Source organism: Camellia sinensis, chromosome 8, assembly GCF_055761805.1.
Source record: "Camellia sinensis isolate YWXY chromosome 8, ASM5576180v1, whole genome shotgun sequence".
In the NCBI taxonomy this organism is placed as follows: domain Eukaryota; kingdom Viridiplantae; phylum Streptophyta; class Magnoliopsida; order Ericales; family Theaceae; genus Camellia; species Camellia sinensis.
Window position 1 is genome coordinate 53,072,887 of NC_138968.1, and position 24,940 is coordinate 53,097,826.

Sequence of the window (24,940 nt, forward strand, 5' to 3'; positions counted from 1 at the left end):
CCATCCTTGGAGCGAGCAACTTCGATTCTCAGAAAATATTTCAAGTTCTCCAAGTCTTTGATTTCAAACTCACAAGTTAAATATTTCTTCAACAGGGTTATTTCCTCACTATCATCGCTTGTAAGCACTATGTCATTCACATAAACAATGAGAGCTGTAGTCTTACCACGTGAGGAATGTTTCATAAACAAAATGTGATTTGCCTGACTCTGTTTGAAACCATATTTACGTGTAGCTTGAGTGAATCTCTCAAACCAAGTCTTTGGAGACTGTTTGAGACTATATAACGATTTCCGAAGCCTGCATACTTTACGCTCTGTCTGATGATCCTCAAAACCAAGAGGAATGTCTATATATACCTCTTCTTCTAGATCAATGGAATCATCTGCTTCACAGTACACCCATTTGCATTCCACCGGTCGTTTGCCTTTAGGTAACTTAGTTAATTCCCAAGTGCCATTCTTACGAAGTGCTTTCATTTTCTCAATCATGGCATGTTTCCATTCAGAGGTAGCGAGAGCATCCTGAAAATGGTTAGGAATACTAACAGAGGAAATGTTTGACACAAAGGTTCTATAAGAGGAAGACAAATGAGAGTAGGACACAAAGTTTGAGATAGGATGTTGAGTATAAGATTTCACATCCTTTCTCTTGGCAATAGGAATATCAAGATCAGGAGTGTCAGGAATAGCAATATCAATAGACTCAAGAGAAGCAAGAGGTTCAAAGTTACTTGGACTCTTATCAGAAGCAGGAGATTGCAGTGGGTGAGCAGAAGTGGTCTCTTGTATCCAAGTAACTTTCTGTTTGTCTTTGTCCCTAGTATAAACTTGCCCTACCCTGTCGTTGGTGGCGTTGGATTCTATAGTCCTAGTAATAGGTGGTGCAAGAGCAACCGGTTCTACCATAGAAGCAATAGGGACAACATGAATCTCTTCACACTAAGGCTTCCCTTGAAGGGACGACTGTGGCACCGGAGAAGACAAGAAGTAGGATTGAGACTCAAAGAAGGTGACATTCATGGACACAAACCACTTATGAGGAGGGTGATAACAGTTATACCCGTTTTGAGTAGGCGAGTATCTGAGGAAAACACATTTGAAAGAACGAGGGTCAAATTACCACGAGTAGGAGAATGATTGCGACAAAACAGACACAACCAAATACTTTAGGGAGAATGGAAAACAAAGACTTTGAACTGAGAAGGACTTGAAGTGAAGCTTGTTTTTGCAAAACCTGGGTAGGAAGACAATTAATGAGATAGACTGCGGTGAGAACAGCCTCTCCTCAGTAGGACCGAGGCTTACTCATAGAAAAACACATCCAGCGAACCATATCAAGAAGATGACGATTCTTATGTTCTGCAACCCCATTTTGTTGAGGGGTATTAGTGCAAGATGTTTAATGTATAATGCCATGAGTGAAAAATAGCTCTCTAACTCCGAGTCGATGTATTCACCTTTATTATTAGAACGTAAGATTTTGACAATTGCCCCAAACTGAGTACAAATCATTTTATGAAAATTTTGAAATACAGAGAAAACCTTACTTTTTTCTTTTATATGATACACCCAAGCAGTATGAGAAAAATCATTGATAAAAGTAACAAATCATCTATGGCCTTTTAAAGATATAACACGAGATGAACCCCACACATCAGAATGTATTAAAAAAAAAGAGCTAAACTTTTATTAAGACTTGGAGCAAAAGAAGCGGTGTTGTTTGCCAAGTTGACAAGGCTCATAAAGAAACTCAGACACATTATTGTTTGTAAAAACAGATGGAAATAAATGCCTAAGTAAATGAAAAAAAGAATGTTCAAGATGCCCATGCCACAGCCTTAAATCCTCCTTGGTGGTTGGGAACTGGATGGAATGATGAGCAAGTTTGTTCGGCTAATCCAAGAAATAGAGACCATTTTTTGCACTACAACTGCCAATCGTCCTCCTCGTGACAAGGTCCTGAACAGGACAATGATCAGGAAAAAATATCATACTACAGTTCAAATCCTTAGTAATACGACTCAAGGATAGAAGATTAACAGAAAAATTGAGAATGTGGAGCACTGAAGACAGGTAAGGTAGGGGTAACATGAATTAAACATTTCCTAGAGATAGAAGAAACAGGAGCATCTGCAATCCTAACTTTGTCTTGACCTGAAGACGGCATACATGTTGAGAAAAGGTCAGAAGACCCCAGTCATATGATCTAAGGCACCAGAATCAATAATCTTTGGCAAAAACTTATAGGAAAGAAAAGCACTAGGAGAAGAGGTCATGTTACTTGAGCACGCAAACAACGAGGAAGATGCACCGGGAGCAATAGAAGATCGGCGAGTCAGCAAATGATGCAGAACATCCTCATTCAAGAGAAGTCATACTAGATAAACTATCAGAAGTCAGACCAACTGAGGTAGATGTAGAATCAAGATTGTCAACGGCACTAGACTAATGGACCCGTGGATTTGAGCTATGTCCTCTAGACTAGCCTGATTGACCGCCTCTAGTACTAGACCGATCACCCCAACTCCTTGATGGAGCCCCATGAAGCTTCCAACATGTCTCACTAGTATGCCGCAGCTTGTGGCAGTAATCGCAGAACATAGTTTGATCATCATATCAGGAATGTTGGAAACTGATGTCAATCGTGTCTGAGTTACCTTCTTTCTTTAGCCACTGCCAGTTCTTTGGCATTAATGTGAGCTTATCTAATTATATTGCATTATGGGTCATCTTGTATGCGATTGATAGTTATAATTCTGAAGCATATGATTTTTTCTTACATGTGGGAATCTTTGCTTGGTGATACAATTTTTCCCTATTTTCATGGCAGTTTATTTTTGTTGTTTTCTTGGAGATGCCAAATCTGAATCTTCTTTTAATATTGGATGAAATAACCAAATATTCATAAATGATGCCATTCCTTTTGAGTTTTGACTAATGAGGGCCATCTTTTGCACAGACTTTTTGATTTGTCTTCAGCTCTTGGGCAACCCGAGCAGGAATATTATTTACAGCCTGTGGAACCAGGGAGATGCAGGAATGCTGCATCAATCTGCCCTGTTGATTTTTCTTTTGGAGGTGACCATTTATGGGACAGATTTAGTGTAAGTTCAGTTGAATCTTGTGATGTTGCTTGATTTTTCTATATATTCTTGGTGAGGCCTATTCATTGGAGCTATCATGCTTCTGAAGATGAATGGAAAGGCCTGAAGTAATGGGTCAATATAGTTTTAAGCTAGATGCTCTTTGAAGTTGAATAACTCCATGAGTTTAACTGAGAAAATACAAAAAATGAGAAGTAAAGATATAAGGTGTCCTGTTGTGGTTTCTATCGGATTCACAGTTGCTCTGTAATGGCTTGCTTTTATGAATGAATCTACTTTTTATTTTTTATTTTTTATTTTTTATACAAATGTTGTGTAGTGAAAAAGCATGAATTATGTTTTCTTCTTGAGCATATTTTTATCTCATTACTGATACTTATGGTTCTTTTGGTGCTCCCTTATTTTATTGAAGATGGACTTATTTTCAGACTTCAATGAATGCGGTTGTATAATATTTAGAGTAAAATACAAATACCTCCCTCGATGTTTCAGTTGAATACAAATTCCTCCCTCTGGTTTTAGAAATTACAGATTCCCCCTTATCAATTATGACACTAACAGATAAAATTAAGTTACTAAATTACCCTCGTCTCTCTTATAAAAAATATATTAAAAAAAAAAAGATTTCTCTCTCTCCTCTCTCCCCCTTTGCCCCCATTCTCTTTCTACTTCACCAACACCACCCACCATTGATGCCGCAAGCTCCCACCATCTCTTATGATCATCTGCTGCAAGAAAAAAACTAAAGAATTCCTTACCCTTTGTATCAATGCTTTTTCAACAAAACAAGGCTTCCCATTTAGACATTAAAAGCTTCACCGCCTGCCTTTAATTTTAACATGCTTTTGCTTCAATCCTATTGTATGGGTAATTAGTGGAATTTTTTATTTTTTATTTTTATTAATAAAGGCAGCCAAACAATAGAATTGCCATTGTTAGGAACCTTTAATAAAGGCAGTGGAAAAATTTTCAGGAATTCATTGATCTCTCTCTTCTTCACCACACTCACGACAGCCAGGCATCACCAATTGCCAATCATCTTTACCACTCTCCCATCTCTCTACTTTAGCCACCTCCAGTCTCTCGGAACCAAGCACCATCCTCAACCTCCATTCTCCCACCCTCATCCGGCCACCCCATCACCTCCCCCGACTCCCCCAAATTCTCAACTACTATCCCAGCCCCCTTCTCACCCCTCCTCTATCATTGTCCCTGCCCACTTTCCATCCCTCCACCACCACTTTATCACCTCCTCCTTCCTTTATCAAATCCTACCCAAATCAGTCATATCCATGGTTGATTGATGAAGTTGAAATTGAAGAGATGACCATGGTGGCTATTGGGTGTTCAGTCTAGGAGGAGGGTGGCAAAGTGGAGAAGAGGGTGTAATTTAAGATAATACAAAGCTTGGGTGATGATTATGATATCATCACCTTTTTATAATAATCAATCAACTGTTTCAAAAGGAAGCCCTAAGGCATTGATTAAGGAATCATTTTTTATTTTGCTTGATTGATTGACTGACTGATTAAGGAATCACAATCAATCAATTAATCAATCAGTCAATGAATCAAAATCTAATCTAAATAAGGAAATAAGAAAATATTCTAACACTCTCCTTCAAGTTGGTGCGAAGATATCTCGCATGCCTAGCTTGCTTAGAATGTTATGAAATGGTTTACTACCAACTCCTTTGGTGAGGATGTTTGCAAGTTGTTTGCCTGACTTCACAAAAGGAGTACATATCATGCTGCCGGTGAGTTTTTCCTTGATGGAGTGGCGATTAATCTTAACATACTTTGTCCTATCATGTTGAACATGATTGTGAGCTATGTTGATGGCAGCCTTATTATCACAATATAATCGTATAGAGTCTGTCTGGCCTATCCCCAGATCACTTAACAATAGTTTGATCTACAAGTGTTCACACACACCTTGTGCCATAGCTCTAAACTCAACTTCTGCACTCGATCTAGCCATCACATTATGTTTCTTACTCCTCCATGTAACAAGATTGCCGCTCACAAAGGTACAATATCCTGATGTAGATCTCTTATCAGTTATTGACCCTGTCTAATCAGCATCTGTATAGGCTTTCACTCTAAGGTGATCATGTCTGGAAAAGTAAAGGCTCTTTCTAGGAGAAGATTTCAAGTACCTTAGAATTCTCATAACAGCCTAAGTGAATTTGATGAGGAGAATGCATAAACTAGCTAACCATATTGATAGTAATAGCAATATCAAGACGAGAGTGAGATAAGTAAATGAGCTTACCCACTAGTCATTGATAACTCCCCTAATCAAAAGATGCTCCTCCTCCATCATCACCAAGTTTCTGATTAGGTTCCAGTGGGGTATCACGGGCCTTACATCCAAGCATCCCTGTTTCCTTCAAAAGGTCAAGAACGTGTTTCTTTTGTGAGATGAAAATCCCATCCTTGAAGCGAGCAACTTTGATTCCCAGAAAATACTTCATGTTTCCCAAGTCTTTGATTTCAAATGCACTAGCTAAATATTTCTTCAACATGGGTATTTCCTCACCATCATCGCATGTAAGTACTATGTCATTCACATAAACAATGAGAGCTATAGTCTTATCACGTGAGGGATGTTTCATAAAGAAAGTGTGATTTGTCTTACTTTGTTTGAAACCATATTTAAGCATAGCTTGAGTGAATCTCTCAAACCAAGCCCTTGAAGACTTTTTGAGACCATATAACGATTTCCGAAGCCTGCATACTTTACCCTCTGTCTAATGATCCTTAAAACCAGGAGGAATGTCCATATATACCTCTTATTCTGGATCACCATGTAAGAAAGCATTCATTACATCAAATTGATGAAGTGGGCAATCTAAATTAGCTGCTAGAGAGACAAGTATTCTGATTGAATTCATTTTAGCCACTGGTGCAAAAGTCTCATGATAGTTTACTCCATAAGTCTAAGTGAAGCCTTTTGCCACAAGTCGAGCCTTGTAATGCTCAATGGAACCATCTGCTTTGTGTTTCACAATATACATCCATTTGCATCCTATTGGTTGTTTGCCCTTAAGTAACTCAGTTAATTCCAAAGTGCCATTCTTACGAAGTGCTTTCATTTCCTCAATCATGGTATGTTTCCATTCAGAGGTAGTGAGGGCATCTTGAAAATTGTTAGGAATATTAACAGAGGAAATGTGTGGCATAAAGGCTCTATAAGAGGAAGACAAATGAGAGTAGGATACAAAGTTTCAAATAGGATGTTGAGTACAAGATTTTGATAATTTTAGAGAATTCCAAGCTAAGGGAATGATTGTGATATCATCCTCTTTTTATATTAATAAAGATTAATAATTAGAAGTGCCCTAAGGTTTAGAACTTAGTAGCAGGAATCGTTTCAGATGGCGACGACTCTGAGGAAAAAGCGCGATTTTGCGCTTCTGAGGAAGAATCGCAGTAGAATCGCGAATCTGAGGAGAGGGAAACGCGAATCTGATGCGAGAAGGGAGCACTATTGAGAGAGCAAGGAGAGTACCTGATCCCTGGCTTTGATCCTCTATTCGACGACTTCGATCTTGCCGTTTGACTTCCCCGTCGAAGCCCTAGTCTTCGTCCCTCTCTTCGAAGCCCTAGGTCTTCGTCTCTCTCTCTCTCTCTTCTCTCACCCTCGATCTCCTCTTCATCTCTGCTTCTCTCTTTCTTCATCTCTATTGCGCCTCTTGCTTCTCCCTCTCTCGATCTATTATGTTCTCTCTCTCTCACTTTCTCTTTCCCTCTCCGCTTTCATTGTTCTATAAAAATATAATTTATCATATAATATATATATATATATATATAAAATAATTTATAAATTATAAATTATAATATAATTTATCATAAACAATATAATTTTTATTTGTAAAATAAAAAATTATTTATTTTATCATATATAATATAATTTTTATTTATTATTTATTTTTTTAACAATTATTTCTTAACTTTTTAACATATAATAAATCATCTAATTGTTTAAAAGAAATCTATTTAAATCATATATAATAAAAAAATCTTAAAAAGTTTATAAAATAAAACATCTAATTTTTATTTATTATTTATTTTAACATAATTTATCATTCATTATAATAAATAAAATATAATTAATAAAAATAATACATAAGCGCTCCTAATTTACGACTCCTCTAAATGGCCACGTTTCCCCGCTCCCGCTCCCGCTTCGTGCAACTAAGGTTTAGAATAATTATAATTGAATAAAAACTCAACTTACTATTCTAACACTCCCCCCAAGCTGGTGCGAAGATATCTCTCATACCCAGCTTACCCAGGATGTCATGCAATGGCTTTCTCCCAACTCCCTTGATGAGGATGTCAGCGAGTTGTTCACCAGACTGTATAAATGGAGTACATATTGTGCCACTAGTGAGTTTCCCCTTAATGAAGTGGTGATCAATCTCAACATGCTTTGTCTTGTTGTGTTGAACCAAATTGTGAGCGATGTTGATGGCCGCCTTATTATCGCAGTATAACCGCATGGAGTCCGTCTTATCAATACCTAAATCACCTAACAATAACTTGATCCACAAGAGCTCACACACTCCTTGTGCCATAGCTCTAAACTCAGTTTCTGCACTTGACCTGGCAACCACATTTTGTTTCTTATTCCTCCGAGTAACTAGGTTGCCTCCAACAAGGGTGCAATACCCTGAAGTCGATTTCCTATCAGTTATTGATCCAGCCTAGTCGGCATCTGTATAGGCTTCCATACAAAGATGATCATGCTTTGAGGCAACCACATTCTATTTCTTATTCCTCCAAGTAACTAGGTTGCCTCTAGCAAATGTGCAATACCCTGAAGTCAATCTCCTATCAGTTACTGATCTAGTCTAGTCGGCATCTATATAGGCTTCTATACGAAGATGATCATGCTTTGAAAAATAAAGACCCTTACCAGGAGCAGACTTCAAGTACCACAAAATTCTTATGACAGCCTCGAAGTGAATCTGATGAGGAGCATGCATAAACTGGCCAACCACATTGACAGCAATAGCAATATTAGGACGGGAGTGAGATAGGTATATAAGCTTATCCACTAAACGCTGATAGCACTCCCTATTAACAACTACTCCTCCTTCATCATCCCCAAGTTTTGGATTGGGTTCCAATGGAGTGTCACAGGCCTTGGAATCAAGCATCCCAGTTTCCTTCAATAGGTCAAGCACATACTTCCGCTGTGAGATAAATATCCCATCCTTAGAGCGAGCAACTTCAATTCCCAGAAAAAACTTCAAGCTCTCGAAGTTTTTGATTTCAAACTCGCTAAATATTTCTTTAGCAAAGGTATTTCCTCACTATCATCAGCTGTAAGAACTATGTCATCCACATAAACAATGAGCGCTGTAGTCTTACCATGTAAGGAATGTTTCACAAACAAGGTGTGATATGCTTGACTCTGTTTGAAGTCATATTTAAGCATAGCCTAAGTGAATCTCTCAAACCAAGCCCTTCGAGACTATTTGAGACCATATAATGACTTCCTAAGCTGACATATTTTACCCTCTGTTTGATGATCCTCAAAATCAGGAGGAATGTCCATATATACCTCTTCTTTGAGGTCACCATGGAGAAAGGCATTTTTTACATCAAACTGATGAAGTGGCCAATTTAGAATAGCTGCTAGAGAGAGAAGTATTCTGACTGAATTCATCTTAGCCACAGGTGCAAAGGTCTCTTGATTCGCCATATGTCTGAGTGAATCCTTTCGCCACAAGTCTAGCCTTGTAACGCTCAATAGAACCATCCGCTTTGTGTTTCACAGTATACACCCATTTGCATTCCACAGGTCGTTTGCCCTTAGGTAACTCAGACAATTTCCAAGTGCCATTCTTCCTAAGTGCTTTCATTTCCTTAATCATGGCAAGTTTCCACTCAGAGATAGCAAGTGCATCCTGGAAATGGTTAGGAATGTTAATAAATGAAATATTTGACACAAAAGCTCTATATGAGTATGACAAATGAGAGTAGGATACAAAATTTGAGATAGGATGTTGAGTACAAGATTTCACACCCTTTCGCTTGGCAATAGGAACATCAAGATCAATAGGAGTATCAAGATCAGTGGACTGAAGAGATTCAAAGTTACCTGGACTCTCATCGGAAGCAGGAGATGGCAGTGGGTGAGCAGAAGTGGTCTCTTGTGTCCAGTTAACTTTCTGCCTATCTTTGTCCCTGACATAAACTTACCCTTCCCGATCCTTGGTGACATTGGGTTCTGTAGCCTGTAGTCCCAGGAAGAGATGGTGGGACAAGAACAACTAGTTCCACCATAGGAATCATAGGAATCACTTCTTCCACCAAAGGAATTACAGGAATCACTTCACACTAAGGGCCCTCCCTTGAAGGGAGGACCGTGACATCGGAGATGACAAGAAATTGGACTGGAACTCAAAAAAAGTGACATCTATGGACACAAATTACTTATGAGAGGGTGGGTGATAACACTTAGACCCCTTTTGAGTAGGAGAGTACCCAAGGAAAATACATTTGAGGGAGCGATGATCCAATTTACCACGAGTTGGAGAGTGATTGTGGACAAAACAGACACAGCGAAATATTTTTAGAGGAATAGAAAACAAGGATTCGGAACCTAGGAGGACTTCAAGGGAAGCTTGTTTTTGCAAGACTTGGGTAGGAAGACGATTAATAAGATTGGCGTCTTTCAGGAGATACACGCAAGTAGTACGAGAAAAATCATCAATAAATGTAACAAACCATCGATGACCTTTCACAGACATAACACGAGATGGACCCTAGACATTAGAATGTATTAATGAAAAAGGAACTAAACTTTTATTAAAACTAGGAGCAAAAGAAGCTCTTTGTTGTTTTCCAAGTTGACAAGACTCACAAAGAAATTCAGACACATTATTGTTTGCAAAAACATATGAAAATAAAAGCTGAAGTAAATAAAAAGAAGGATGTCCAAGACGCTAATGCCACAACCATAGATCATCTTTGGTGGTAGGACTCGTGGTGGAAGAATGAGCAAGCTGGTCCATTTGATTCAGGAAGTATATGAAGCTTGGGTAACCAGCTTAGGGTATGATGAGATATCACCCCTTATTTATAAATGAAGATTTAGGGTTTACAAAGAAGACAATTACAAGATGATCCCTGAGTGCGTAAAAATGATTACAGATCTTAGAGACTTTCGGCTAATATAATATGCTAAGTGCCTTTCGGTGATTATAATATGTCAACACTCCCCCTCAAGCTGGTGCGAAGATATCTTTCATGCCCAGCTTGCCTAATATGTCATGAAACGGTTTATTCCCAATTCCCTTGGTGAGAATGTCAGCAAGTTGTTCACCAGACTGAACAAAAGGAGTACAAATGGTACCACTAGTGAGTTTCTCCTTAATGAAGTGGCGATCAATCTCAACATGTTTTGTCCTGTCATGTTGAACGGGATTGTGAGCAATGTTGATGGCGGCCTTATTATCACAGTATAACCGCATGGAGTCCGTCTGAGCAATACCTAGATCACTCAACAATAATTTGATCCATAAAAGTTCACACACACCTTGTGCCATAGCTCTAAACTCAGCTTCTGCACTTGACCTGGCAACCACATTCTGTTTCTTACTCCTCCAAGTAACTAGGTTGCCGCCGACAAATGTGCAATACCCTGAAGTTGATCTCCTATCAGTTACTGACCCAGCCCAGTCAGCATCTGTATAGGCTTCTACACGAAGATGATCATACTTTGAAAAATACAGACCCTTACCAGGAGCAGACTTCAAATACCTCAAGATTCTCATGACAGCCTCAAAGTGAATCTGATGAGGAGCATGCATAAACTGACTAACTACACTGACAGCAACAGCAATATCAGGACGTGAGTGAGATAGGTAAATGAGCTTACCCACTAAACGTTGATAGCTCCCCCTATCCACAATTTCTCCTCCTTCATCATCCCCCAATTTCTGATTGCGTTCCAGTGGGGTGGCACATGCCTTGCAGCCAAGCATCCCAGTTTCCTTCAACAGGTCAAGCACATATTTTCTCTGTGAGATAAATATCCCATCCTTAGAGCGAGCAACTTCAATTCCCAGAAAATACTTAAAGCTTCCCAAGTCTTTGATTTCAAACTCTTTGGCTAAATATTTCTTCAACAGAGGTATTTCCCCACTATCATTGCCTGTAAGAACTATGTCATCTACATAAACAATAAGTGCTGTAGTCTTACCGCATGAGGAATGTTTCACAAATAATGTGTGATCTGCCTGACTTTGTTTGAAGCCATATTTAATCATAGCCTGAGTGAATCTCTCAAACCAAGCCCTTGGAGACTGTTTGAGACCATATAAAGACTTCCGAAGTTTGCATACTTTCCCTTCTGTTTGATGATTCTCAAAACCCGGAGGAATGTCCATATATACTTCTTCTTCGAGGTCACCATGGAGAAAAGCATTCTTGACATCAAACTGATAAAGCGGCCAATCTAGATTAGCTGCTAGAGAAAGAAGTATTCTGACTGAATTCATTTTAGCCACGGGTGCGAAGGTCTCCTGATAATCAATGCCATATGTCTGAGTGAACCCTTTTGCCACAAGTCTTGCCTTGTAACGCTCAATAGACCCATCTGCTTTGTGTTTCACAGTATATACCCATTTACAGCCCACAGGTCGTTTGCCCGTAGGTAACTCGGTCAATTCCCAAGTGCCATTCTTCCTAAGTGCTTTCATTTCCTCAATCATGGCTAGTTTCCACTCAGAGATAGCAAGAGCATCCTGAAAATGGTTAGGAATGCTAACAGAGGAAATATTGGACACAAATGCTCTATATGAGGATGACAAATGAGAGTATGATACAAACTGTGAGATAGGATGTTGAGTACAAGATCTCACACCCTTTCTTTTGGCAATAGGAACATCAAGATCAATGGACTCACGAGATTCAAAATTACCTAGACTCTCATCAGAAGCAGGAGATGACAGTGGAGTAGCAGAAACGGTCCCGTGTATCCAGTTCACTTGTTTTCTGTCGATGTCCCGGATATAAACATGTCCATCCTTATTCTTGGTGACAGTGGGTTCTATAGTTCCAGGTAGTGCAAGAACAACTGGTTCTATCATAGGAGGCACAGGACTCACTTCTACCATAGGAGGCATAGGACTCACTTCATACCAAGGCTCCCCCGGAAGTGAGGTCGGGGACACCGGAGAGGACAAAAAATAGGACTGGGACTCAAAGAAAGTGACATCCATGGACACAAACCACTTACGAGAAGAAGGGTGGTAACATTTATACCCCTTTTGAGTAGGAGAATAACCAAGGAAAACACACTTGAGGGAGCGAGGGTCCAACTTACCACGAGAGGGAGAGTGATTATGGACAAAACAGACACAACCAAATATTTTGGGAGGAATAGAAAACAAGGACGGAGAACCGAGGAGGACGTGAAGCGGAGCCTGTTTGTCCAAAACCTGGGTAGGGAGACGATTAATAAGATAGGCAGCGGTGAGAACGGCGTCGCCCCAATAGGGTCGAGGTACGTTCATAAAAAAACACATGCACCGAGCCATGTCAAGAAGATGCCGATTCTTGCGTTCGGCCACCCCATTTTGTTGAGGGGTATTGGTACAAGAGGTCTGATGGATAATGCCATGAGTAGAGAAATATTGTCCTAACCCAGAATCTATGTATTCCCCGCCATTATCAGAACGAAATATTTTGATAGTGGCCCCAAACTGAGTACAAATCATCTTATGAAAAGTGCGAAACACAGAGAAAACTTCACTTTATCTTTCATGAGATATACCCAAGTAGTACGAGAAAAATCATCAATAAATGTAACAAACCAGCGATGACCTTTCACAGACAGAACACGAGAGGGACCCCAAACATCAGAGTGTATTAATGAAAAAGGAACTAAGCTTTTATTCAAACTGGGAGCAAAAGAAGCTCGATGTTGTTTTCCAAGTTGACAAGACTCACAAAGAAAGTCAGACACATGATGATTTGCGAAACTAGAAGGAAATAAATGCTTAAGTAAATGAAATGAGGGATGCCCAAGACGTCGATGCCACAGCCATACATCAGCGGGGGTAGGAGAAGACGGGGTGGAAGAATAAGCAAGTTTGTCCGGTTGATCTAGGAAGTAGAGACCATTTTCTGCACTACCACTGCCAATCGTCCTCCCCGTGACAAGGTCTTGAAAAAGACAATGATCAGGAAAAAATGTCACACAACAATTCAAATCCTGGGTAAGACGACTTAAGGATAACAGATTAACAGAAAACTTGGGAACATGGAGAACAGAAGATAGATGCATGGTAGGAGTGACTTGGACTAAACCTTTTCCAGAAATAGAAGAAACAGTTCCATCGGCAATCCTAACTTTGTCCTGACCTGAAGAGGGCTTATAGGCAGAGAAAAGATCAGAGGAGCCAGACATATGATCTGAGGCACCAGAATCAATAATCCAAGGCAAAGATGTATGACACAGGAAAGCACAAGGAGAAGGTACTAAGTTACCTGAGCGGGCAAAGGACGAGGAAGCGGTACTGAGAGCAGTAGAAGATCGGCGGTCCAACAATTGGCGCAAAGCATCCTCCAGCTCAGTATCAGAAGCTTGGGTAGCAGAAGTGGAATTAGAATCAAGGGTATCAACGGCACTCGACTGATGAGCCCGGGAATAGGAATCACGTCCTCGAGAGTGGCCTGACCGACCTCCTCGAGAACCCGACCGATCACTTCGACCCCCAGATGGAGTCCCATGAAGCTTCCAACATGTCTCACGAGTATGCCGCGGCTTTTTGCAATAATCACAGAATACAGACTCCTTAGCAGCAGACGGAGGAGGCAGGCTGAGGCTATCTCGAGGAGTAGACAGTAATGCGGAACGGTCAGTAGAGACAGGGGACATCATAGCAGACCGACGACTCTCCTCATTTTGGACATAGGCAAATGCCTCTTGCAGTGAAGGAAGAGTGTCCATACTCAGAACTCGACCCCTAACTGGATCATACTCCATATTTAGGCCAGCCAAAAATTTAAAGACCCGTTCCCGTGCGATGAACTTCTTGTACCCGATAGAATCAGTAGGGCAAACGGGCTTATAGTCTTCCAGGTGGTCAAGGCGTTTCCAGCCGTTGGTGAGGAAAGTGAAGTACTGAAGAACAGTCTGCTCCCCCTGAAGTGTGCTCTCAATAGAGCGACGCAACTCAAATGCCTGTGAAAAATTTCCTTTGCGGGAATAGGTAACAGCCACAGCCTCCCAAATGTCCTGGGCAGTCTCCATAGACAAGTAGCCCTCACCAAGTTCTGGAACCATCGAATGGATAAGCCAACTCATAATCAAAGAGTTGTTAATCTCCCATTGGTCATAACCTGAGTCAGTGGTACTAGGTGCCTGTATCCTGCCATCAACATACCCCATCTTCCCTCTGCTCTTTAAAAACAAAGTCAAACTTTGAGACCATGCTAGGTAGTTCTGACCATTAAATAGAGAGGTGGTGATTTTCAGACTAGGGTTGGGGTTCTCAATCATGGTAGTAGGTAGAATGAGACTCTCACTTTTTGGTGTTTGAGACGAAGAGGACACACTAGTGGAATCTGTCATGGATACAATACTACCAAACCCGCAACAAATTAGTGGAAATCACAAACCCGGAAGGTGGTAGTGAGATAACAGGCACAATGATCACTATAAAGACATAAAAAATACAAAATTAAGAAACCATTTTTTTTTTCTGTTTGTTGTTTTTTTTTTTTTTTTTTTTTTTTGTTTTTTTCTTTTTTTTGTTTTTGTTTTTGTTTTTGTTTTTGTTTTTGTTTTTGTTTTTTTTTTATATTTTATTTTATTTTATTTTATTTTATTTTATTTTTTATTTTTTATTTTTTTTATTTTTTTTTTTATATATGTTGAGTTATTTATATATACATGTATTTATATATAAATATATATATCAGACTATAGTTATATATATATATCAGGATATATATATATATATATATTATATGTACCTAGATCAGAGGACAACGAGGACGAGGGCGAGGACGACAAGGACGAGGGCTGAGACGAGCGACGAACTGCGGGAGAAGATCGACGAGCGACGAACTGCGATGAAGATCGACGAACTGCGATTGATGAAGACGAGCGACGAACTGCGGGATGAACTGCGATTGATGAGCGACGAACTGCGGGATGATGATGATGGCAGAGACGAAGACGAAGCGGAATGATGATGATGGCAGAAGATCGATTCAGCAGATGATCCAACTAGGTATGCTTTGAACCCTAGCCCTGGAGGTGATGCTCTGATACCATGAAGCTTGGGTAACCAGCTTAGGGTATGATGAGATATCACCCCTTATTTATAAATGAAGATTTAGGGTTTACAAAGAAGACAATTACAAGATGATCCCTGAGTGCGTAAAAATGATTACAGATCTTAGAGACTTTCGGCTAATATAATATGCTAAGTGCCTTTCGGTGATTATAATATGTCAACAGTATACTATTGCCAATCGTCCTCGTGACAAGGTCCTAGAAAAGACAATGATCAGGAAAAAAAGTCACTCTACAATTCAAATCCTTTGTAATACGACTCAAGGATAATAGGTTAACAGAAAAATTGAGAACATGGAGAACAAAAGATAGAGGTATGGTGGGAGTGAGATGGACTAAACTTTTCCCAGAAATAGAAGAAACATCACTATCTGCAATCCTAACTTTGTCTTGACCCGAAGAGGGCTTATCGGCAGAGAAAAGGTCAGAGGATCCAGACATATGATCTGAGGCACTAGAATCAATGATCCAAGGCAAGGACTTATGAAAAAGAAAAACACGAGGAGAAGAGGCTAAGTTACTTGAGAGGGCAAACGCCGAAGAATATGTACTGAGGGCAGTAGACGACTGGCGGTCCAGCAAGTGATGCAGAACATCCTCAAGCTCATGAGTAGTCATGCCAGAGAGACCATCAGAAGCCTGGCCAACAGAAGTGGAAGTAGAATCAAGTGTATCAACAACACTAGACTGATGAGCCCGTGGATGAGGGCCACGTCCTCGAGACTTGCCTGACTGACCTCCTCTAGAACTAGACTAATCACCTCGACCCCCAGATGGAGGCCCATGAAGCTTCAAACACATCTCACGAGTATACCCCGGCTTGCGATAGTAATTTTAGAAAATAGACTCCTCGCTGGCAGACAGTGGAATGGGAGTCAGGCTAAGGCCATCTCTAGAGGTAGATAGTAATGCGGAGTGGTCAGTAGAGACAGGTGACATCATAGCAAACCGACTACTCTCCTCATTTTGTACATAGGTGAATGCCTCCTGAATTGAAGGAAGAGTGTCCATACCCAGAATCGGACTCCGAACTGGATCATACTCCACATTGAGACCGGCTAGAAACTTGAAGACCCTTTCTTGTGCAATGAACTTCTTGTACCCGACTGAATCACCAGTGCAAATAAGTTTATAGTCCTGCAAGTGATCAAGGTGTTTCCAACCATTAGTGAGAGAGGTAAAGTACTGAAGAGCAGTCTGCTCCCCTTGAACAGAGCTCTTAATAGAGCGGTGCAACTCAAATGCCTGTGAGAAATTTCCTTTTGCGGGAATAAGTAGTAGCCACTGCCTCCCAAATATCTTGTGCAGTGTCCATAGATAGATAGCTCTCTCCAATCTCCGAGGCTATAGAATGTATCAACCAACCCATAATTAGGGAGTTGGTGATCTCCCACTGATCATAACCCTGGTCCGTGGTGCTGGGTGCCTATATCCTGCCATCACTATACCCCATCTTCCCTTTACTCTTCAAAAAAATAGTCAAACTCTGTGAACACGCTAGATAGTTCTTACCATTGAAGAGAGAGGTGGTGATTTTAAGACTAGGGTTGGGGTTATGTTAAAATCCACCTACTCTCCACCTACTTCACCCACTTAAACCTACTCCACTAAACCTAACCCACTACACCACTACCACCTCACCTACTCCACTAAACCTAACCCACTACACCACTACCACCTCCACTTCACCTACTCCTTACCTACTACACACTCACCCTCTTCTATATATAGGAATCATGAATCATTGTAATAGAACATTATATCAATCAATAATAATACATACAATTTATTCTCTCTCTTTCTCTATACATTATTTCTTACATGGTATCAGAGCTGGTTTAAAACCTAGTATTTTTCGCTTCCCCGGCGGGCGGCAACCTCACCTTAGCCGCCCGCCGGACCTCAACCTATTCCGCTGATAAAATCAACAAAGATTTGTGCAACTGTAGTCATGTGTGAGGCTGATGGAGAAGAATTCTTCACCTCATATGACGAGACAGTCTGGAACTGGAAACACTGCAACATTCTGCTCTGGAATTCTGCAGCAGCTAGATTATAGCTTGGTTGAGTGCCAAGCTTTGGTTCTTCCACCCACTCTTGAACTTGCCCAGCAAAGTGTGAAGGTTCATGCTTGTGTTGGAGGGACTAGTGTGCGCGAAGATCAGCGCATTCTCTCCAGTGGGGTTCATGTTGTTGTTGGTACTCCTGGTCGTGTGTTTGACATGTTGGGGAGACAATCACTTCGCCCTGTTTACATCAAAATGTTTGTCTTGGATGAAGCTGATGAAATGCTGTCACGAGGTTTTTAAAAATCAGATCTATGATATTTTCCAGTTGCTGCCACCCAAAATCCAGGTTGGGGTGTTCTCAGTTGCTGCCACCCAAAATCCAGGTTGGGGTGTTCTCTGCCACAATGCCACCAGAGGCTCTTGAAATCACCAGGAAATTCATGAATAAGCCTGGAAAGAGAAAAAGCTCATGCTAGGATTTGCGAAGTGATTCGCTGCAGGAATTTTGGCTTTGGATGAAACCCTTACCATACTCCACTCATTCTCTCCAACTGTTCTAACTTTTTATTTTTATTATTATTATTATTATATCAAATAATCAATGCACTCATGTTCCCCACTAACAGTGTCCACTTTTGACCCAAACCATTTTCAATCCATCATTTCTCCTTCACCTTTTGCACCCCACTCACCGACTCTCTCTCCACTTTATCACATGGGTTTGTCCCTCTCTCTCCTCCATTTGATTTCAAAAATCACTTATTTTTATTTATTTTTTCCAAGTCACTTTTCCTCTTTTTTAAATACCCCACTTTATTTTGAAACAATCGCACTGATGTTTTTCATATAATCCATCTATAAATATTTTTTATCTATTTTCTTTCTCCCTTGTTTTCTTTCATTTTATTTTTATTTTTTCAACAAAACACTCCAAAAAAAAAAAAAAAAAAAACAACAACAACATTTTACAAACTTGTCATTTCTTCATGCCGGGGATCAACCCCGATCAGCATTTTACACCATAAAAATAAAAATAAAAAAAATAAAAAAATAAAAAAAAAAAAAAAACACAAAACAAAACAAAACACAACCAACACAAATCGGAACAGTGGGATTTTTTCTTCTCTACTCTGCTGCGGGTCTCTTCTTCTTGCTTTTCTCTTGGTTGTCCCGTGACTGCCCAGCCTCCATGCTTCCTAGACCACCAAGCAAGTTGCCTCCTCCCTGCTCCTCCACTACAGCATATGGTGGACCTCCAAATCGGAACATCACGGTGGCCTTCCGCTTGAGCTCCTTGTTTTCTGCCCTTAGCACGCTTATCTCTGCTCGCGCATCCTTATACATGCGTTGGAGCAGAGCCAGCTGGGAGGTTAAATGCTGCACCTCATTTGTTCTACTCTGCAGCCGGTTCGACAAATTTGTGACCGCCGTCATGCTTTCCACACATGCCTTCAGAGTATACTGATTAGCCTCAATATCAGTTTGCACCGCCATTTTTTGCTCCACCGACCGCATCGGAAAGTTCAATGGAGCAAAACCAGAGGTGTTTGGTTGAGGTTCACTGGCCACCGCACCAGTTATTTCTCTTGTGGGCTCGTTCAGTTCTGGAAAGAGCGTGAGCAGGTTCTGGGTAGCTGGACGGGAAGAAGAGGCCATGTTTTTGGGTTGCTAAGTGTTTCAGCGAAATAGCAATTTCAGACTGGTAATGTTCGGAAGGGTTGGTGACAGAATGGCAACAAAGTGTTCCACAGTTTCTCTCTCCGCAGAGGCAGAGTTTTTCAGCGAAGGGTTGGTTTCAGAGGTTTCAGAATGGTATGCCTCAGCCTCAGCCTTCGTCTTGGTTAAATAGCCGAGGCAGCCACGCGTATTGCGCGCCTCTTGCCGCCCGACAAACTGGCACGCCTTTTCATGGCACATCTTTTGATAAAGTGGACACGCCTTTTGATGGCCCGTCTTTTGATGGCACGCCTTTTTATGAATTGGGCACGCTTTTTGATGGCACGCCTTTTAAAAAATTGGGCACACCTTTTGAGGGTGCGACTCTTCAAGGGTCCGACAAGACTCTGTAAACTGTCCCGACATTGATTCCGGTTAGCTCCTTTATGGGTCCGACAAGACTCTGTAAACTGTCCCGACATTGATTCCGGTTAGCTCCTTCATGGGTCCGACAAGACTCTGTAAACTGTCCCGACATAGATTCCGGTTAGTTTCTACAAGGGTCCGACAAGACTCTGTAAACTGTCCCGACATAGATTCCGGTTAGTTTCTACAAGGGTCCGACAAGACTCTGTAAACTGTCCCGACATTGATTCCGGTTAGTTTCTACAACGGTCCGACATGACCCCATAAACTGTCTTCTACAACGGTCCGACATGACCCCATAAACTGTCTTCTACATCGGTCTGACACCGCCATCCAGTGTCCTCTACAATGTTATGACACCACCATCGAGTGTCTTCACCAATGGTCTGACACGACCATACAGTGTCACCTATCCTCTTTTATTTTTATGTATTTTCTTGTTTTGTTACTCTCTCCAAACTCAAGTTGGTTAGTTCCTATCCCCCTTGAGTTTGCGGGGGGCTGTTAAAATCCACCTACTCTCCACCTACTTCACCCACTTAAACCTACTCCACTAAACCTAACCCACTACACCACTACCACCTCACCTACTCCACTAAACCTAACCCACTACACCACTACCACCTCCACTTCACCTACTCCTTACCTACTACACACTCACCCTCTTCTATATATAGGAATCATGAATCATTGTAATAGAACATTATATCAATCAATAATAATACATACAATTTATTCTCTCTCTTTCTCTATACATTATTTCTTACAGGTTATCAGTCATAGTAGTAGGTATAATGGAATTTTCACTTTTAGGTGTTTGAGAAGTAGTGGACCCATTGGTGGAATCTGCCATGGATACTATGCTACCTACCCCTCAACAAAAAAACTAGTGCCAATCACAAACCCAGAAGATAGTGGAGGAATAGTAAGCACGAAGACCACTAAGAATATTAAAGAAATAAACACTCATAAAATATATATATATATATATATTTGAAGAAAAGAAGAAAAGCAGAACCAACCGAGGTCAATATCTCATAACAAACAACAGCAGAAGGTGAAACAAATAGGGAGATGACACAGAGGGAGACGACGGAAGCCAGAGAAGGCCTCAGGGCTGTCGGCTAGGTCTGAGAGACTGCCAATGGCAGTTGGCAAGGCAAGATGACACAGCCACAGTGGTCGACTTAGGCCAGAAGGGCTGTCGGCAGGGTCCAACACGTGACTGGGGACCTGCGACAGTGATCAAAGGGTTTGACTAGGCAAGATGGCCTGTCGGTAGGAACCATAGCGGTCGACTTAGGCTAGAAGGCCTGTCGACAGGGACCAAGTAGTGACTGGGCACCTGACACAGTGGTTGACTTAGGGTTGCCTCCGACAGGTTCAGTCAAACCTAGATGGGAGCTCTGTGGTGGCTGTGTGGTGTATGGGTTTAGGGTTTATGGTTGTGGCTCTGATACCGTGATAATTTTAGAGAATTCCAAGATTAGGGAATGATTGTGATATCATCCCCTTTTTATATTAATAAAGATTAATAATTACAAGAGGACCCTAAGGCATAGAATAATTACAATTGAATAAAACCCAACTAATTATATACTATTCTAACAGATTTCACACCTTTTCTCTTGGCAATAGAAATATCAAGATCAGTAGTGTCAGAAATAGCAATATCAGTAGACTCAAGAGAAACAAGAGGTTCAAAGTTACCTGGACTTTTATTAGAAGCAGGAGATGGCAGCGGATGAGCAGAAGTGGTCTCTTGTATCCAAGTAACTTTCTATCTGTCTTTGTCCCTGATATAAACTTGCCTTTCCCTGTCTTTGGTGGCACTAGATTCTATAGTCCTAGTAATAGGTGGTGCAAGAAGTGGTTCCACCATAGGAGCAACAGGGGCAACAGAAATCTCTTCACAGCAAGGCTTCCCCTGAAGAGATGACTGTGACACCGGAGAAGACAAGAAGTAGGATTGGGACTCAAAGAAGGTAACATCTATGGACACAAACCACTTAATAAAAGGAGGGTGATAACAGTTATACCTCTTTTGAGTAGGCGAGTATCTGAGGAAAACACACTTAAGACAGTGAGAGTCCAACTTACCACGAGTAGGAGAATTATTGTGGACAAAACAGACACAACCAAATATTTTAGGGGGAATGAAAAACAAAGACTCTGAACCGAGAAGGACTTGAAGTGGAGCTTGTTTTCGCAAAACCTGGGTAGGAAGATGATTAATGAGATAGGCTGCGGTGAGAACGGCCTCACCCCAGTAAGACTGAGGCACACTCATAGAAAAACACATGCAGCGAGCCATATCAAGAAGATGACCATTCTTACGCTCTGCAACCCCATTATGTTGAGAGGTTATGTTACACGGACTCTTCAAAATAGATCAAATACCCCCTGTCGGACACCTGACACTCGGACAAGGGTATGGGATATGTGTCAGATACTTTTCAACGGATACTTCTTATATAATTATATATAACACAATTATAATATGTGCATATTATTGTATAATTACTATAAATGTCATTTTGACACTGTAAGTTACATATAGTATAATTTTATCTCACATATTAGATTAAAAATATAAAAATATGATTTTTTTTGCCGAGTCCGTGTACCCTTAAATTTAAGATTTATTGAGTCCGACCTCTAGATACATACCCGACACCCGTACCTGAGTCCATGTAACAGAGTTGAGGGGTATTGGTGCAAGATGTCTGATGTATAATGCCATGAGTAGAAAAATAGCTCTTTAGCCCCGAGTGGATGTATTCACCCCCATTATTAGAACCCACGATTTTAATAATTGTCCCAAATTGAGTGCAAATCATTTTATGAAAATTTTGAAACACCGAGAAAATCTCACCTTTTTTCTTCATGAGATACACTCAATTAGTATGAGAAAAATTATTGATAGAGGTAACAAACCATCTATGGCCTTTTAAAGACACAACACGAGATGGACTCTACACTTCAGAATGTATTAAAGAAAAAGAAGCTAAACTTTTATTAAGACTTGGAGCAAAAGAAGCTTGGTATTGTTTGCCAAATTGATAAGACTCACAAAGAAACTCAGACACAGTATTGTTTGTAAAAACAGACAGAAATAAATGCCTAAGTAAATGAAAAGAAGGATGCCCAAGACCCCGATGCCACAACCATAAATCCTCCTTGGTGGTTGAGAACTGGATGGAATGATGAACAAGCTTGTTCGGCTGATCCAAGAAATAGAGACCATTTTCTGCACTACTACTGCCAATCATCCTTCTTGTGACAAGGTCCTGAAAAAGACAATGACCAGGAAAAAATGTCACACTGCAGTTCAAATCCTTAGTAATACGACTCAAGGATGGAAGATTAACAGAAAAATTAGGAACGTGGAGCACTGAAGACAGAGGTAAGGTAGGGGTGACATGAATTAATCCTTTTTTAGAGAGAGAGAAACAATACCATCTACAATCCTAACTGTCTTGACGTGAAGAGGGCTTATATGTTGAGAAAAGGTCTGAAGACCCAGACATATGGTCTGAGGCACCATAATCAATAATTCATGGAAAAAACTTATGGGAAAGAATAGCACTAGAAGAAAAGGCTAAGTTACCTGAGCGGGCAAACGACGAGGAAGATACACTGGGAGCAGTAAAAGACTGGCGGGCCAAGAAATGACGTAGAACAGCCGTAAGCTCAGGAGAAGTCATGCTAGACAAATTATCAGAAGTCGGATCAACTGATGCGGAAGTAGAATCAAGGGTGTCAATAACACTAGACAGATGGGTCCATGGATTAGAGTCACGTCCTCTAGACTGGCCTGATTGACCGTCTCTAGTATTAGACAGATCACCTCGACTTCCTGAAGGAGCCCCAGGAAGCTTCCAACACGTATCACGAGTATGCTGCGGCTTGCGGCAGTAGTCACATAACACAGTATCCTTTCCTGAAGAATGGGAAAGAGGTAGTGACAAACTAGCTCCATATTGAGAAGGAGCAGAAAGTAATACTAAATGGTCTTCGGTAGCCGGTGGTAACATAGTAGAATGACGACCCTACTTATTCTGTACGTATGCGAAGGCCTCTTAAAGAGATGGAAGAACATCCATGCCAAGGACACAACTCCAGACTGGATCAAACTCCACATTAAGGCCTTCCAAAAACTTGAAGACCCTCTCCCGTGCAAGATACTTTTGGTAATCGAGTCAACTGTACAGACAAGCTTGTAATCCAGGAGATGATCTAGGTGTTTCCAACCATTAATCAGAAACGTGTAATACTAGAGAATTGTCTACTCCCCCTGTACTAAGCGCTCAATAGACAGGCGCAGCTCAAAAGACTGAGAAAAATTCCCTTTTCAAGAATATGTAGCAGCGACTGTTTTCCAAATATCATGAATAGTATGCATGGATAAATAGCCTTCACCAATCTTAGTAATCATGGAATGAATGAGACATCCCACGATTAAAGTGTTGGTAATCTCCCATTGGTCATAGCTAGGACCCGTAATACCTAGTGCTTGAACTCTCACATTAACATATCCCATCTTCCCCCCTACTCTTTAGAAAAAGTGTCAGCCACTGAGACCATGAAAGGTAATTCTGATCATTAAACAGAGTGGTGGTGATTTTGAGGCTAAGGTTCAAGTTCTCAGATGTAGTAGTCATAACTGGACTGGAGCTTTCCCCTTTAGGTGGGTGAGAAGTGGTGGATTCACTAGTTAGGTCAAGCATAAGAACTATACAATTTTAATCCAAAAAACCTTGCACGAATCGCAAGAACGGAAAGATGAATGGAATCGGCTGAAATAAGCAAAATCACATACAGACCACTATGGAAGCATAACGATCAGATTAATGGGTCATCTATGGACCCAAAAAATAAATCAAATATCGGAAAACGAACCTCAAATCAATTGACCCAAAAAATAAATCAAATATCGGAAAACGAACCTCAAATCAAAGCAAGTGTTGAATTGTCTTCAAGAAAGTAGAGGGAAAGAAACTTGGGATAACAGAAGATGGGTAGCCCTCAAACACTGATCTATAGAAGCCGCAATACACAAAGAGAGGCTAGGACAGCCCTCACAATAGAAAGGCCTTCGGCTAAAAGCTGAAACAGCTCTGTGGGACCTTGGTTGGTTCTGACAGAGACTCAGGGACCAGTGGTGGAGGATGGGTGGTGATAGGTGATGGCTGGTTGGTGGTAGCAGCTGTGTGGGTGACGATTTTTAGGGTTTTAGCTCTGATATCATGTAATTTAAGAGAATACAAAGCTTGGGTGATGATTATGATATCATCACCTTTTACATTAATCAATCAACTGTTACAAAAGGAAGCCCTAAGGCACTGATTAATGAATCACCTTTTATATTGATTGATTGATTGACTGATTAAAGAATCACAATCGATCGATCGAT

At 40.7% G+C, this 24,940-nt stretch overlaps 1 protein-coding gene across 3 annotated transcripts in view; it reads left to right on the plus strand.

The window, feature by feature from the left end:
* The window catches only part of MOS7 (nuclear pore complex protein-like protein), a 68,596-nt gene that overhangs the window by 29,031 nt on the left and 14,625 nt on the right, over nucleotides 1–24,940 (plus strand). For all 3 annotated transcript variants that reach the window (XM_082882632.1, XM_028195764.2, XM_082882633.1), the window contains exon 4: nucleotides 2,962–3,106. In XM_082882632.1, coding sequence (XP_082738758.1) covers nucleotides 2,962–3,106 — 145 coding nt within the window. The remainder of the gene's footprint in view (nucleotides 1–2,961; nucleotides 3,107–24,940) is intronic.